The sequence below is a fragment of the Canis lupus genome, chromosome 18 (assembly GCF_003254725.2).
Source record: "Canis lupus dingo isolate Sandy chromosome 18, ASM325472v2, whole genome shotgun sequence".
Classification (NCBI taxonomy): Eukaryota; Metazoa; Chordata; class Mammalia; order Carnivora; family Canidae; genus Canis; species Canis lupus.
The window spans coordinates 14,208,443-14,225,713 of record NC_064260.1 but is presented as its reverse complement, the minus strand read 5'-3'; the positions used below and the strand labels follow the sequence as shown (position 1 = coordinate 14,225,713).

Genomic DNA, 17,271 nt, shown 5'->3' with positions numbered 1-17,271 from the left:
TGCAGGTATCTTGTTTAGAATTTTTACATCTTTATTCATCAGGCTTATTGGCCTGTAATTCTCCTTTTTAGTGAGGTCTTCGTCTAGTTCTGGAATCAAGCTAATGCTGGTGTCATAGGAGGAGTTTGAGAGTTTTCCTTCCATTTCTATTTTTTGAAACAGTTTGAGAAGGTTAGGTGTTAGCTCTTCTCTCGTCGTCTGGTAGAAGTCCCCTGGGAAGCCATCTGTCGGGACCTTGGTTTGTTGGGAGATTTTTGATTACTGATTCAATTTCTTTGTTAGTTATGGGTCTGCTCAAATTCTCTACTTCTTCCTGTTTCAACTTTGGTAGTTTGTATGTTTCTAGGACTTGCCTAGTTTTATTCTTTTATAATTCTTTGTATTTCTGTGGTGTTGGTTGTGATTTCTCCTCTTTCATTTGTGATTTTATTTATTTGGATTCTTTCTCTTTTCTTTTTAATGAGTCCAGCTTAGGGACTTTATCAATTTCATTAATTTTTTTGAAGAACCAGCTCTTAGTTTCATTGTTCTAAGTTTTAAAATTTTGATATCATTTATTTGATTTCTAATTTTTATTCTCTTTCTCTGCTGGCATTAGGCTTTATTTGCTGTTCCTTTTCTAGCTCCTTTAGGTGTAAGGTTAGATTGTGTATTCGAGACTTTTCTTGCTTCCTGAGGTAGGCCTGTATTGCAACATACTTCTCTTAGAACTGCCTTTGCTGCAACCCAAAGGTTTTGGGCTGTCAAGCTTTCATTTTCATTTGTTTTCATGTATTTTTTAAATTGTTCTTTCCTACTCTTCTTCTTCTGGGACTCCTGTGATACAGGTTTATTTCTTTTTATAGAATTACCGAGTTCCCTAAGTCTGTATTCATGATCTAATAGCTTTCTTTCCCTCTTCTTTTCAGCTTTATTATTTTCCATAATTTTATTTTCTAGATCACTTACTCATTCCTCTGCAGCTTGCACCCTTGTGATTACATCCAGTTGGGATCTAGGTAAGCCAAAATTAAAAATGCTATAGCCAAGATGTAATCCTGTCTGCCACAGGGGTTTCTCTAGAGTCTTCTTCTTCTTTTTTTTTTTTTCAAGCCCAGCTAGTATTCTAATGACTGTTGTTCTGAATTCTTATTCAGCTATATTACTATATCTGTTTTGAGCAAATCCCTGGCTGTGGGTTCTACTTGATCTTTCTTTTGGAGAGAATTCATCTTCCACGCTGTGGCAGAGTTTCTTCTTTTCAGCTCTGGTTGTTCATTTTGATTTTCTCTATCCCTGGATTGATTTCTTGGGTATTCAAAATGATTTGATATTTATCTAGCTGTGTTCAAGGGAAGAGGCAAGGCTAAGGTCTCCCTACTCTACCATCTTAACTCCCAACTCCTTAATGCCTATCCTACTCAGTTTCCTTCCTTTTTTTTTTTTTCTTTTTTAAGATTTTATTTATTTATTAGAGAAAGAGAGAGTAAAAAGAGCTGCAGGCAGAGGGAGAAGGAGAAGCAGACTCCCTGCTGAGCAGAGAGCCTGATGTGGAGCTCGAACCCAGAGCCCTGGGATCATGATCTGAGCTTAAACGCAGATACTTGGGGATCCCTGGGTGGCTCAGTGGTTGAGCTGAGGGATGTCTGCCTTCATCTCAGGGCGTGATCCTGGGATCTGGGATTGAGTCCCACGTCGGGCTCCTTGCATGGAGCCCGCTTCTCCCTCTGCCTTTGTCTCTGCCTCAGTCTCTCTCTCTCTCTCTCTCTCTCTGATTCTCTCATGAATAAATAGATAAAATCTTAAAAAAAAAAAATAAACGCCGATACTTAACTGACTGTTCCACTCAGGTGTCCTTACCTGCAGTTTCGACCTCCCAGGAATGAAACCTTTAACCACTCATTCTGAAATCACCTGGCCAGCACTAGTGAGGTATTCCACCTACTAGACCCTTCTCCTCCCGCTAGGAGGATGACTTTGCCTCAACATAGTGTATTCTTTGCTGATAATTTTTTTCTGCTCCATTTCTGCCTTTAAAAAATGTTGACTTTTCTAAAGCTCAGAGGAGCTCCTTTGTATTGGGATGCCGCCTGCTTTCCATGAACTGTTTGATCTTTAAATTTACTCATCTGATTTTTTTTGTTGTTGTTATTCAACAACCCTTTGAGAGTTGAGTTAAAGTTATATTTATTTACTTTGCCTTTTACAAAAACAACTGAAGATGATTAAAATCTTAAAATTCCTAAGAGCACCACTAAAAGTTCAAAGAGAGCTAAGGACGTTTGTTAGAGCCTTGAATGCGAATCTCTGTTCTGTAACTAACCAGGGTTCTTAGTGTGAAGTCTGTGGAACAATGAGTTCTTCTAATGAGTTCTGTGCAAATTGTTTTATTTATTTGCAAATAAGAATTTTTCTGCCAAGAGCTTCCATGGCTTTAAGCAAATTCTCAGAAGTCTAAGACTCAAAGAAAATTAATAGCTAGTGAACTACATACAAAAAATTTGCCCTTTTGGTAACTGCATTTTTTTAAGTATATTTAATTTTTTTTAATTTTTGGCTTTAAATTTTTTTTAATCTTAATTCTAGTTAACATACAGTGTTAAATTAGTTTCAGGTGTACAATATAGTGATTTAACAATTCCATAGATCAATCGGTGCTAATCATGACAGGTGCACTGCTTTTTTTTCCCATCACTTGTTTGACCCATTTCCCTCACCTCTCTTGTAACCATGTTTGTTCTCTATAGTAAAGAGTCTATTTCTTGAGTTATCTTTTTTCCCTTTGTTTTGTTTCTTAAATTCTACATGTTGAGTAAAATCATTTGGTATCTTTCTCTGATTTATTTTGCTTAGCACTATACTATCTAGCTCCATTCATGTCATTGCAAATGGCAAGAATGCATTTTTTTGACCACTGAGTAATATTCCATTATATGTATAACATATTATATATATATATATATATATATATATATACACACACACACACACACACACCACCATACTACCATTCTTTATTCATTCATCAATCAGTGGACACTTGAGCTACTTCCAATATCTAGGCTATTATAAATAATGCCAGGAAAAATATAGGGATGTATGTATCCCTTTAAACTAGTGTTCTTGTATTCTTTGGGTAAATACCCAGTAGTGTGATTACTGAATCATAGGGTATCTGTATTTTTAACTTTTTGAGGGCTTTCCATACTGTTTTCCAGAGTGGCTGCACCAGTTTGCAGTCTGCTGTTCCCGTCAGCAGTGCATGAATATTCCTTTATCTCCACATCCTCACTAACACCTGTTAGTGTGTTTCTTGTGTTGCAGAGTTCAACAAGTCTGACAGGTGTGAGGTGATATCTCCTTGTGGTTTTGATTTGCATTTTCCTGATGGTAAGTGATGATGAACATCTTTTCATGTGTTTGTTGGCCATCTGTATATCTTCCTTGGAGAACTGTCTGTTCATGTCTCATCATTTTTCAAATTGGATTATTTATTTTGTGGGTGTTGTGTAAGTTCTTTATATGTCTTGGATACTAGGATATGTCATTTATGAATATCTTTTCCCATTCTTTTGGTTTTGTTGATTGTTACCCTCTGGTTACTGTGCTGTACAGAAGCTTTTTATTTATTGTAGTCCCCATAGTTTATTTTTGCATTTGTTTCCTTTGCCTCAGACATATCTTAGAAAAAAGTTGCATTGGCCGATGTCAAAAAAGTTACTGCCTTTGTTCTGTTCTAGTATTTTTATGGTTTCAGGTCTCATGTTCAGGTCTTTAATCCATTTTGACTTTATTTTTGTGTATGGTTTAAGAAAGTGGTCCAACTTTTTCAGTATTATTTGTTGAAGGACTGTTTTTCCCATTGGATATTCCTTCCTGATTTGCCAAAGATTAATTGACCATTATGTATATAGTGACTATATAGTTGTAGATCTATTCTGGGTTTTCTATTCTGTTCTATTGATCTATGTGTCTATTTTTGTGCCACTACCATACTGTTTTTTGATTGCTACAGCTTTGTAATATATCTTGAAGTCCAAAACTGTGATGCCTCCAAATCTGCTTTTTTCAAGATTTCTTTGGTTATTTGGGGTGGATTGTTCTAGTTCTGTGAAAAATGCAATGAGTATTTTGATAGGTATTTCATTAAATGTATAGATTGCCGTGGGTGGTATAGATATTTTAACTTATTTGTTCTTCTAATCCATGGGCATGGAATGTCTTTCTATTTCTTTGTATTGTCTTCAATTTCTTTCACTAGTATTTTATAGTTTTCAGAGTACTGGTCTTTTACTACTTTGGTTAGTTTTATTCCTAGGTATCTTATTATTTTTGGTGCAATTGTAAATGGGATTGTTTTCTTAATTTCTCATTCTGCTGCTTCAATATTGGTGTATAGAAATGCAACAGGGACACCTGGGTGGCTCATTGGTTTGGCGCCTGCCTTCAGCCCAGGGTGTGATCCTGGATTCCCTGGATCGAGTCCCACGTCAGGTTCCCTGCGTAGAGCCTGCTTCTCTCTCTCTCTCTGCCTCTCTCTCTGTATCTATCATGAATAAATAAAATCTTTAAAAACATTGCAACAGATTTCTGTACACTGGTTTTGTATACTGTGACTTTACTGAATTTGCTTATCAGTTCTGGCAGTTTTTTTGGTCTTTTGGGTTTTCTATATATAGTATCATGTCATCTGCAAGTAGTCAAAGTTTTACTTCTTCCTTATCACTTTGATGCCTTTTATTCCTTCTTCTTGTCTGATTGCTGTGCTTGTCTGAGTGCTAGTACTTTGTTGAGTAAGAGTGGTGAGAGTGGACATCCTTGACTTGTTCCTGACCATAGGGAAAAAGCTCTCAGTTTTTCCCCACTGAGGATGTTTGCTTTGGATTTTCCATATTAGGCCTTTATTAAGTTGAGGCATGTTCCCTCTAAACCTACTTTATTGAAGGTTTTTTTTTTTTATCATGAATGGATATTGTTTTCTGTTAATATGCTTTTTCTGCATCTATTGATGATCATATGGTTATCGTTTCCCTTCTTGATGTGATATAACATGTTGATTGATTTGTGAATATGGAACCACCTCTGCAACTCAGGAATGAATCCCACCGATGGTGAATCAATTGGTTAATGTACCCTTGGATTCAGTTTACTAGTATTTTATTGAGGATTTTGGCATCTATGTTTTTCAGGGATATTGGCCTGGAGTACTCTTTTTTAGCGGTATTTTTATCTGGTTTTGGTCTTAGAGTAATGCTGGCCTCATAGAATGAATATGAAAGTTTTGCTTCCTTTTCTATTTTTTGGAATAATTTGAGAATAAATAATAACTCTTCTTTAAATGTTTGATAGAATTTGCCTCTAAAGCCATCTGGTCCTAGACTTTTGTTTGTTAGGTTTTTGATTACTGACTCAATTTCTTTGCTGGTATTGGTCTATTCAACTTGTCTGTATCTTCCTGTTTCAGTTTTGTAGTTAATATGTTTCTAGGAAGTTATATCTTCTAGGTTTTCCATTTTGTTGGCATATACTTTTTCATAATACTCTCATAATTGTATATCTGTGCTGTTGGTTGCCATTTGTACTCTCTCATTTGTGGCTTTATTTATTTAAATCACTTCTCTTTTTTCCTTGATGGGTTTGGCTGAAGGTTTACCAATTTTATTGATCTTTTCAAAGAACCAACTTTTGGTTTCATTGCTTTGTTCCATTGTTTTTTTTTAGTTTCTGTATCATTTAATTCTGCTCTAACCTTTCTTTCCTTCTGCTGTTTTTGGATTTTGTTTGTTCTTTTTCTAGCTCCTTTCAGGTGTAAAGTTAGATTGTTTGAGACTTTTCTTCTCAAAGGAGGCCCATAGTTCTATAAACTTAACTCTTAGAACTGCTTTTGCTGCATCCCAAATGTTTTGGATCACTGTTTTCATTTTCATTTGTTTCCATGTATGTTTTAATTCTTTGATTTCCTGGTTGACCAATTCACTGTTTAGTAGCATGTTATTTAACTTCCATGTGTCATCTTTCTTGATTTTTTTTTTCTTGTGGTTGACTGCTAGCTTCAAGCACTATAGTCAGAAAAGATTCATGGTGTGACTTTGATCTTCTTGAATTTGTTGAGGCTTGTTTTGTGACCTAACATATGATCTATTCTAGAGAATGTTCTGTGTGCACTTGAAAAGGATGTGTATTCTGCTGTCTTAGGATGAAACATTCTGAATATATCTATTAAATCCAGCTGTTCCAGTGTGTCATTCAAAGCATTGTTTGTTGATTTTCTTTTCTTTTAAAGATTTATTTATTTATTCATGAGAGACAGAGACAGACAGACACAGGCAGAGGGAGAAGCAGGCTCCATGCAGGGACCCTGATGTGGGACTGGAACCCGGGACCCTAGGATCATGCCCTGGGCTGAAGGCAGGCTCTAAACCGCTGAGCCACCCAGGGATCCCTCTTTGTTGATTTTCTGTTTAGATGGTCTGTTTATTGATATAGGTGAATATTTATTACCTGTTTTGTGTATTTGGGTGCTCCTATGTTGGGTGCATAAGTGCTTAAAACTGTTTTATATTCTTGTTGGATTGTCCCTTTTCTTATCATATAGTGTCTTTTCATTTCTCGGTATAGTTTTTGTTGTAAAGGCTATTTTTTTCTGATAGAAGGATTGCTACTTCAGGTTTATTTTGCCATCATTTAGAGAATGGATGTTTCTCCATCCCCTCCCTTTCAGTGTCTTTAGATCTAGGAGTCTCTTGTAGGCAGGATATAGATGCATCTTGTTTTTTTTTATCCATCCCATCACCATATGTCTTTTGATTGGGGTGTTCAGTCCATTTACTTTCAAAATAATTACTGATAGGTATTTATTGTTACTGTTTTGTGTGTGTGTGTGTGTGTGGTTGTTTCTGACGATTTTCTGTGATCTTTTGTCTTTCATGGTTTGCTGATTTTCTTAAATGATATATTTGGATTTCTTTCTCTTCATTGCATATTTATTACTGATTTTTGATATATGGTTACCATTAGGTTTGCATATAACTTCTTTTGCATGTAGCAGTGTATATTAAGTTGATGATTGTTTAAGTGAACCCCTTCTTTGTTCCGCCCATGTTTTAGGTATATGTTGTCATGTTTTACATCCTTTTGTGAGTTCCTTTACTGATGCTTTAATTAATTAATTAATTAATTAATTAAATTTATTTTTACTGATGCTTTAGAGATATATTCATTTTAACTCCCTTTGTGTTTCCTATCTTTATACTATTGTTTTTGGTCCTCCTTTCCACTCAGAATCTCCTTTAATAGTTCTTGGAGGGCTGGTTTAGTTGTCATGAACTCCTTTGTTTCTTTGTTGTCTAGAAAATTATCTCTTATTCTGAATGATAGCCTTGCTTGATAGAGTATTTTTGGCTGCAGATTTTTCCCATTCAGCACTTTGAATATATCATGTCACTCCTTTTTTGCTTGGTAAGTTTCTGCTGAAAAAGCCCCCTAGAGCCTTATGGTGTTTTCCTTGTAAGTTATTTTGTGTTGCTACTTTTAAAGCTTTTTATCACTGTATTTTGCTAATTTAATTACAATGTCTTTGTGTGGATATACTTTTGTTGATTTTTGGGGGGGGGTCCTCCATGTCTCCCAGATCTGGATATGTTTCCTTCTGTAGATCAGGGAAGTTTTCAGCTATTATTTATTCAAATAATTTTTCCTCCTTTTCTTATTCTGGGACTCTTATGATATGAATGTTATTACATTTAATGGAGTCAGTGAGTTCCCTCTGTCTATTGTCATTCTGCCTAATTCTTTTTTCTCTTTTGTTCAGCTTGATTACTTTCCATTACTGTCTTCTAGCTTATGCATTTGTTCATCTTCTTCCAGTCTGCTGCTCATTCTATCAAGCAGATTACTCATTTTGTTTATTAAGCCTTTTATCTCTGTTATTCCTCATGTGTGTTAGTGGTCTGATACCTTCCACTCTTTTCTCGAATCCAGTATGTTTATGAACAGTACTTTAAATTCTCTATCAGGCATGTTACTCATATCTTTGCTTAGATCTCTGCCTGTGGCCTCATCCTTTTCTTTCACTGGGACAAGTTCCTCTGTCTTCTCATTTCTTCTAAGACTCTGTACCCATTTCTGTGTGTCAATAAAGTCAACTATGTCTCCTGTTCTTGAAGGCAATGACCTCATGAAGAAGAGGTCCTGTAGTACCCTGCCATGTGGTATCCTGTTCCCCAGGGGCTGGCGCTTCTGGGAGGGTCTCCAATGTGTGCCTTGTGTGCTCAGCTGTGTCCTGGCTGCTTTATCCTTCAGGCCAGTCATGTGCAGGGTCTCCCCTTACCTGTTGTGGGCATTGTTTGGTTCTTGGCCTGAACGTGGCGTGTTTTAACTAGGTGTGCTCTGGTATGTTTGTGAAATGAGATCTGTCACCACCACTGCTGGGACTGAGGCTCTGCAAAATCCCCATATTGGTAGACACTGTGAGCAGGGATTTGGGCAAGTCTTCTGGTGGAGGAGGCCAGCTGTCCTGGGACTGAAGGAAGCATGACTGGGAAGGGTGGTTCCACCGGAGCACTTGGTGATAGGGCTGGGTGTAAGCAACTTAAGTAGGGGAGAGTGGGGGCTGCGTTGGTTTCCACCAGTGGCCCTGTGCTAATGCTGAGGGGTGGCAGAGGGAAATGGCCGTTCTTTTGTACCAGAAGATTCTCTCCACGAATTCTCTATGGCATGTGCTCCAAGATGAGCAGATAACGTCCCTACTGTGTGCCGCAGCTGCTCTTCAGATTAGTTTCCAAGCTTACATGCATGGGTTGTGTGCCTGCATTATGTCTAGGAGCTGCACAGTGCCCTTGGGGTTCTGTATCAGCCAAGTCCACTGGCCTTTGAAACTCCAGGCTCTAAGTCCTGGCTGTGGGGATTCACTTTTCTGTGCGCTCCCCCGTGTGTCTTGTCTCTAGCCTTTCTCCGCAACTGCAGCTCCCTCCCCCCTGAATGGGCCACAATCCATTTCTCTCCCAAACTACATCCCCCTACTTCCTACCTTCAGTATGGCCTCTTCTCTGCCTTTAGTTGTGGAGTTTGTTCTGCCAGCCTTCAGGGCAGTTTCTGGGGTTTTTAGGATGATTTGATTGTTATCGCTTGTGTTCATGGGATGAGGCGAGCCCCCAGGGCCGTCCTACTCCATGCCACTGCCAACCTCCAGGCTGTAATCCAGAGTTTGATGAAACACCTTATTTCATTTCATGAATGTACTGTAATGATTTTTTGCAAAGACAGTAATAGGTGGACATGCTGTGAAAGTTATCCATCTTTTTTTTAAAAAAAGTAAGATGTTCTTTTTTTTTTTAACACTTAGTAAAATGTTCAGGGTATTAGCATTACAGAAGTACCAAAACATTATAGAAGAGTGTTTATCATAATGACGTTTATTCAACAAACATTTGTAGGTCTACTACATGCTAAATGTAGGAAATAGGGATAAAACGCCACTGTACACAGCATGGGACGTAGACCCGTGGATGGCAAGTGCATTTGAGAAATACACTCAATATTTGTGGAGCCCAGAGGAAGGGCCACTGGAATGAGGACAGCAGATGAATGAGTTGTTGAATGTTCCTTTACCACCTAATCATCTAAAATGAGTTGGCCAAAGGAAGGCATTCCTGGCAGGAGCAAAGGCAGAGAAAACAGAAAAAAAATAGTGTATTGTGAATATGTGTGCATGAGTCTGTGTAAGGTAGAGCAAGTCAGCGGTCCTGACACAGAACATGAAAAGCAAACTAAGGGGCTGTGTAGCATGGGCCAGATCAAAGGGGGGGTTTTGTGTCAGACTGGATTCCGAGCATGAACCTGGAGGCTACAGGGAGCTTCAAATGTTTTAAGCAGGGGACTGGAACTGTTGGCTTTTGTTAATACTCTGGTAGTACAATGGGAGGGAGTAGGGGCTGGGCTGGGAAAACTAGTTAGCTACTTTTTGTATTGTTTCAGAAGAGATTTGCAAGTCTGAACTGGGGGGTGGAGGGATGACATCATAACAACAGGACTGTGTGGGTTTGATTACATGTGTGGGGTGGGAGATCTCACCCCCAAATGAGGTAGATCTTCAGGAATATGCTACGTTTGGACCTGCTGTATTGAGTAGGTATCTGGGTGGAAATGCATCATAGAAAAATTCAGAGGTCTGGGCTAGAGATATCAGTGCATGGAAGCTTTAGTAGATAGGTAATAGCTGAGACCATGACAATGGCTAAGATCAGCCAAAATGAATGTGGAGATAAATGGGACAGGACAGCATTTAAAAAGTTCAAGTGTGTGAAGAAGAGCCCAAGAGAGAAGGGACCTATCATATTACAAAATAGATAAAAAAGGAATAGTTTCAAGGAGTGAATTATTAGCAGTGGCAAAAGAAGAGAGATCTTCTGGTAAGATAAGAATTAAACACACTTGACAATCAAGAGGTCACCATGTATGAGGGAGGAGAACCAGACTGGGATGAACACAGTGAGGCAGGAAATGTACACAGCCGGAGAACTCTGGATATGAATGGGAGAAGGGAGAGAAGAATTGGTGTTACTGAGTGATTTAGTTTTTTTTTAAAGGATGAGAGAAATAGGAACATATTTGTTCCTGAAGAGGAAGGAATAGAAAGAAGTTGAAGATGAATTATTTTTACCCCAAGCTCAGAAATCTGGTAGAAATCTTCAGGCTACTCGGAAAAACCTCATCAGAATTAAACTTGTACCCAATTAATTCATCAGGATTGCTCACAAGCACAAGAGCTAATCCATCTTAAGTTAAAACCATGTCTTTCCCAAGTTTAAGTCAAAATAGTAAACAGCTCAGTAACGAGTTACAGAATAAAACAAGCAAAAAAATAAAGTTGGTCAGGGTAACTTTTTAAATTGAATTTTGCTGTCAACCAAAGAATGATGCTTCTTTTTTCTGGGATGAATATAAATCATTGTAAACCAAAATTGTAATTTTTTGGAGGGACTATGCTATACATTGGTAGAAAGTCAACTGGCAGCTTCTACTGCTCACCAAGAGTGCCCTGAAAAGTGGTAAAAAGTCGCATGTCCCCTCTGAATACTAATTAGGTCACCCAGAGTCTTTTGTATCAATCAGGTGAAGGCTCAGTTGCCCGTGTGATAGTATACAGGCAAAATCCCGGATTATCAAGGACCCGCTTTGATGTTAGTTTAAAAATTTTTTGGTTAAGTTGGTAATTTGATTCTAAAATTCCTTCCAAGAACATATTTCTCTTTGCTGTAATAACCTAAACAAGTATTTCATAGTCAGTTTTACTAGCACAAAGAACTGTGAACCAAATAAAGGTGGAGTTGTCTCTGGGGAACAGGTAACAAGTCGCGAAACCTCAAATAGAACAGTAATTTAAAACAAGGCTGGAAGAACCCGAATACATGAGAGGTGCCCGGTTTTATTTGGCTGCTCTTTTTAGAACTACTAAACAAAATGTAAATCTTAAAACATTCAAAACAAAAGAATTCAAAAATGTCTTTGAGGGCTTGAACACTTGGGCCAGTGTCAGTGGAAGGGGTGTTTGTAGCACGCTAATAAAATCAAGAAATTTCTTATCTAGTAATTCCCTTCCCTCCATTCATGATGTCGACACAAACGGAGTGCTGGTAAAGGACATCAAGGCAAGACGCAAGGTGCTGCGTATCGGCCTGTACTTGTCCGCACGTGCTTGGCCGCTGTAACGAGGCGGAGCTTCTCCTCTTGCCGGCTGGCCTGGGTCAGGGGTCTCCACGGCCTGATCCCTTTGAGGCTCATGGTTGCGGCCTCCTGCTGACCTCCTGGTCCCTTCCCTTCACTGAACATGCTGGTGCCCACCACAACTTCAACCTCTGCCATCTTCCTGGATGATTTTAATGTCCACCGCCCAACCCATCCATCTGCCCTTTCAGGTTTCCTGATCTTGTTTTGTCTCATGATCTTCTTCACTTAGCCACTGCAAGGTCGACCTTGCAAGTGCTCCGTGATCGTGCTCCTCTCCGCTCATGATCCACGCGTCCTGGTCTGAGACTAGGGTTTCCTGTCCTTCCGGACCTGCCTGTTCCAGCGACTCCCGGGGGACAGAGCTGCTGTCACACTGTCCATTGGCTCCCAGCTACCTTCCCTGTGCTCTGCGTAGCCCTCACGTCCCTACCTATCCAGCTTAGATACGTAGGACCATTATTTCAGCAGTTATTCAATTAGGATCCCTTTGCTTTATCAAACTCATCTGGCAAAACACCAAGTATCTCCATCTTCTGCGTCTGGACCCAGGGGCGGGGTGCTCTGAGGGGAACCCCACAATCCCAGTCGGCCAGCTCTCCCTGCACGCTCTCAGCCACCATGTAGTTGGGGCCTCCACACGGTTCTGTAGTCCTGCTAGGTTTCTTCATCCTCCACTCTTTTAAAACCTCCTTTTTCAAAAGCCCAATCCCCTCTGGGCCATGGCTTCACAGGAAGCCCAGCCTGCATGTGCGCCTGCCAGCCTCTCCGCCGGGGCCCTGGACGCCACCGTCTGCCTCCCTCTTTACCCAACACCATCCCCGACTCCTTCTCTCTCAGCTTCAGCTTCTCCCGCTTTCCCGAGTCCTTTTTAGAAATAAATCAGTAGCTAAAGCTGGAAGTGGAAGACGTGCTGCTCCCTCATTTCTTGCCTCCTTTTCACATCCCAAATTCAGAGTTTTGTCGGGTAGCTGCCTTCCTCCCCGTGCTGCTCCAGTGCTGGGGGGGGGGGGTGCTGGTAGGCCACTGGTTGCTGTCCGGGTGAAACCCAGTGGTGGCTCGGAATCCCTTGCCCTGGTCTCTCAGCAGCCTTCTGCACCGCGCACACCTCACTCCCTTCCCTCCTCTTCCCTTTCTCCTCCTGGTTTCCCTCACATCTCTTCAGCTACCACTCCTCGGGCTTCTCTGCGGCTCAGCTTCTGCCACTTGACTTTTTAGAGTTCCTCTGGGTTTGCCCTCACTCCTCTTTTCCCTGGAACTCTCCAGCAGAGATTGGCACATTTTGTCTTTAAAGGGCCATAAAGTAAATTATTTCAGGCTCTGCAGGCCTTAAGGTCTGTCGCAACTTCTCAGCTCTGCCGCTGTAGCAGGAAAGCAGCCACGGGCAATAATTAGACTAATGTGTGTGGCTTGTTCCAATCACACTGTATTTACAAAAACAGATGGGCCTGTGGTTTGCCAAGGCCACAGTCTGTCTCTGCAGAGCAGAGCCCTTTCCTGTGTCTCTGATGACCAGCAAATTCATACCTGGAGCCCCTCCTGTCCCCAAGTCTGTACCTCCAACTACCAGTGTCTCTGTGGCAGTTCAGATCTTAAGCTAGGACCTTACCCTTTCCCATCAAATCTGTTCTCCCTCCAGTGTCCTTACCAAGAGGCACTGCCATTCAGATGGCTGCACAAGGCAGAAGATGGAGGGGTCGTCCTGGATGCCTCCCTCTCGTTTTCTAATTCTTTGAATTGGTGGAACACTTAAAAGAGGGTAAGTCTAGAGATGGCCAGTATTTGAAGCACACAAATTTAACATTTCTAGTAGAGCTAAACTTTATTTCCATGTTTATTACATGTTTATCTTTGATGTTGGATACATATTAGAATTAACATACAACTTGGGAGAAAAGCTGGACATTCTCCACTGAATGGGTTAAAAAGGAATGTAAAACTACAAAATACTTGTTTAAGTGTTGAATTTCTAAATTATGGCAAACAGAACAAGAATTACCTTGCCATGTTTCTCTTTCTAGTTTTCCAAGATGAATTTCATTAGAAAATATTTTCATAACAATTTATTTCAAGAAAGGAAATAAGGGATAATCATTAAAACCATTTGACTTTAATTATAGAGTACAAATAAAGAGTCTTAACACAGAACTCCTATCTTCTATTTAAAATACAAATACTTCATGATATTATGAATGGAGAAGGATTAACTGATATCAGCTGCAAATCTCTAATGACTTAAGCAAACCCATACATGCCATTTGCTTTTATTTGGAAGAGTTAGGCTGATTTAAAGGTGACAGCAGAATTCTATTTGATAACTATGTCAACTGTTTGCTACTGAGAATGGGGATGGCCAAATACTAAGTGCTTAGTCATAGAAATTCAGATTAATCAGTTCCAAGTGGCCGAGAGAATTAATCATTCCACCCCCTCTCCACTCTATGGCCACGTACAAATGTACAGATTTTAGCATTCACTGAAAGGTTTAAAATGAAACTCCTCTAGCTACTCTGAAACTCCTGAAATTCACAGTACACAAAGAATATTGTCTGTAGTGTGATTCCAATGTTTTAAACAAAATCAAAATTATGGGTGGTTATCAAAGTTGTTATTTGGTAATAAATATGGTTTTAATTCTCTATAAGCCCCTTAGCACATTTTGTGAAGAAAGCTGTGTTTTTAATACTACTAATTTTTACTTAGATACGTTTAAAAGAATCAGAATTATTTTCCAACAGGAATTACAGGATGAAAACTCATAATAAAACTGAATAATGCTTATTAGTCTCATTAAAGAAGTGTTTAGAATTATCTGCAAAAACCATGTTCTTTTTAATGATGTTTATAAGACATTCTACTGACAAGTACCTTTCTCATGTAACTGTTTAGGACAGATGATTTATGGCTTTTCAATTTTTAAAATTTCACATTTAATGTCATGTTGTTAAAGCTTTCAAAATCAGTCTTCCAAGATCAGATTCTTAAATAAGAAAGGAAAAAAGAGAGACAAACATAGCTTCCTCCCTTCCCTGGAAATCAACATTTCTCTTAAATTCAAGGCACACTCCTTTTCTTAGACCCCGGGGGTCAACAGACTTTTTCTACAAAGGGCCAGATAATAAACATTTCAGGCTTTGTGGGTCATATGGTCACTACGTAACTACTCGATTTCTGCACTGTCCTGAGAAAGCAGTCATAGACAATAAGTATGTACAAAAAGCGCAGTCTGAACTTGGCCTGTGGGCCCTAGTTGGCCAACTCCTGCCTTAGAATAGACCGTAAATAGAAAAGAAGCATTAAAACAAAACTGGTCTCTACTCAGATGTGATGACTGACTCAGTATCTACCATTTCATCACTCTAGAACATTTTGATGCTGAACACTTTGAATGAGGCCAACCTACTATTCTTGGTTAAGATTCTTCTATTCAGACTCATGTCATCATGCTTTTAATTTATCCTCATTTAAGAACTTGCTTGAGTATTCTATATTGAGGGATTCAGTTTAAAATTAATAAATGATGTCCATACAATTTAATATCCAATTTAATTTTTAAAAAACTTAATGAAAAATAGAACAGAATCAAAACATTTAAAATAAGTACACTCACTACCCATTCCAGTAATTCATTTAAGTCATATCAACTCTAGAATAGGAAAAATAAATTCAGAAGTGTAATTACTTTAAAATACACTACTTCCACTTTTGTTAATATTTTACATTTATGTATATATTCTATAGTGGAAGCAGAAATTCTCTCTAAAAACATCTTAAAATCTTGAGGTGCATGTTAGAGCCACAGGCAATATCTGACATATAAAATTGCAGTACAGGCCTTCAGATTTGGCATTTCACCGGTACAATACAATGACCAACGTATATAATCACTGTACAGTGCCTCGACATTCCAGTAAGAACCATTATTTTCTTTAATGTAGAATGATTAATACATATTCTACAAGGGGCAGTGAGGTTAGTAATTCTATAGGGTATGTCCCGACATAATTTTTAAATTGTACAATAACACAAACAACTCTGTTAAGGCCATGTTTTATTTGCTGATTAATGGACAAAAGGCAATGTAATTTATTTTCAAGTATTTTCTTGAAAGTCTGTGCTCATAAAAATCATGAAAAGTTGGAAAGACTGTTAAATCACTGAAACTTTAAATATATCTTACACAATCTTGTTTGTACAAAAATACAAGTTAAATATAAACATAAAGCAATCAATGATAATTTTATGCAAATCTGTTTTATGTGATCTTCAGTTATATATAAAAGTTTCTGGGTTCTGTTATTTGTGAAAAGATCAATACCAGATTGAATTACTACCTATTGGCAAAGGGCCCTAAAAAGCTTACTTTAGCATTAATCTTTTACATGGTTAAGTACATTTCCTAATTTGAGATCACCTAAACACTGGAAAAAAAAAAAGTGAAAGGGCAGTATGTCCATAAACCAACAAATAATTTGGCTGTAATGTATCATAAAACACAAAGAACCCCCCCAACGTCTGTACAATAAACATTATTACATACTCACACGCAGGTGTGTACGTGCGTGCAGGCACATACACACACAACACACACGCAGGCGAGCACACACACCCAGTCATAAAGCCTAATGAGGTGCTACTTCCAGTTCGATATTCAGCTTTGCATTTTTTCTTATTTCATCAAATGAATAGCTTTTTGTCACCTTTCCATTCTTGAAGACGGTATGGAGAAGATCCTGTACAAACATAACAATACTAAAATGTAACGATTATATTAGACTATCAAGCAAAATAATTAATGCTTTGATGAATCAGATTGACTAGTCAAATACAGAGATGTTTGATGGCGTTCAAATTATGAAATAACTTTATCCACAATGCTGGCTGGTGGAACAGGTAGTGAGCATGGCAATATCTCAAATGGCTATGTAAAAATATTTAGCTTTAAAAGAAGCAATGATCTAAATATTCTTAGAAGTTTTCCTTGAAGGAAGAAGAAAAAAATCGCTGGCTGATCCATCTCTACTTTTTCAGGTGGAGGGTGCTTGCTGCTTGGCTGCCCAGAAGAATTGTGGCTGTCACTGATAATCATGACTGACCATGAGCAAGGAAAGCCTGCCAGACCTTCCCTGGTTCCTAGACAATGGACTTAATGCTGATTAAACTTGCCAAATTTCCTAGTCACTGAATTCTGGACTTAAAAAAACAAACAAACAAACAAAACAACCCTATAAAAACAAGAAACCAAACCAGAAACAAAAATAAAGTATTGATTTCTTGATGAATGCATAGTGACTGATTTAAAAACTGTGTATATTCCAAAAGTTACTGATTCATGTAATACATTTGATCTATGCAAGGGTAACAACGATTGAGAATTAAAACTAAATCCCCTTTTGGGTCTGGTAAAGCCACTCGGTCTCCCTAAACTAAGGTCTGCCTGCCTTTAGTTTCTCTTTAAAAACACCCCAAGACATAATCTGTCATGTCTAAGTTTTCCATCAAGATTAAGGTTCATGACCTTTTCTTTCAAAAAGTTAAGTATCAAGAGTAGTGATTCGTACTCTTAAA

The 17,271-nt window shown here is 38.6% G+C and overlaps 1 protein-coding gene and 1 long non-coding RNA gene across 10 annotated transcripts in view; one reads left to right on the top strand and one right to left on the bottom strand.

Moving 5' to 3' along the window:
- Positions 1–16,985, top strand: part of LOC112661428 (uncharacterized) — a 148,964-nt gene extending 131,979 nt beyond the window's left edge. For 8 of the 9 annotated variants that reach the window (XR_007403668.1, XR_003137685.3, XR_007403672.1 and 5 more), the window contains 2 exons: positions 13,343–13,462; positions 16,735–16,985. This is a non-coding gene — a long non-coding RNA (uncharacterized LOC112661428). Of the gene's footprint in view, positions 1–3,303; positions 3,370–13,342; positions 13,463–16,734 lie in introns of all 9 variants that reach the window. The other variant, XR_007403667.1, reaches the window with a different exon arrangement.
- The window catches only part of NAMPT (nicotinamide phosphoribosyltransferase), a 44,332-nt gene continuing 40,852 nt past the window's right edge, over positions 13,792–17,271 (bottom strand). The window contains exon 11 of the mRNA XM_025449478.3: positions 13,792–16,436. Coding sequence (XP_025305263.1) covers positions 16,326–16,436 — 111 coding nt within the window. The 3' untranslated portion in view covers positions 13,792–16,325. The remainder of the gene's footprint in view (positions 16,437–17,271) is intronic.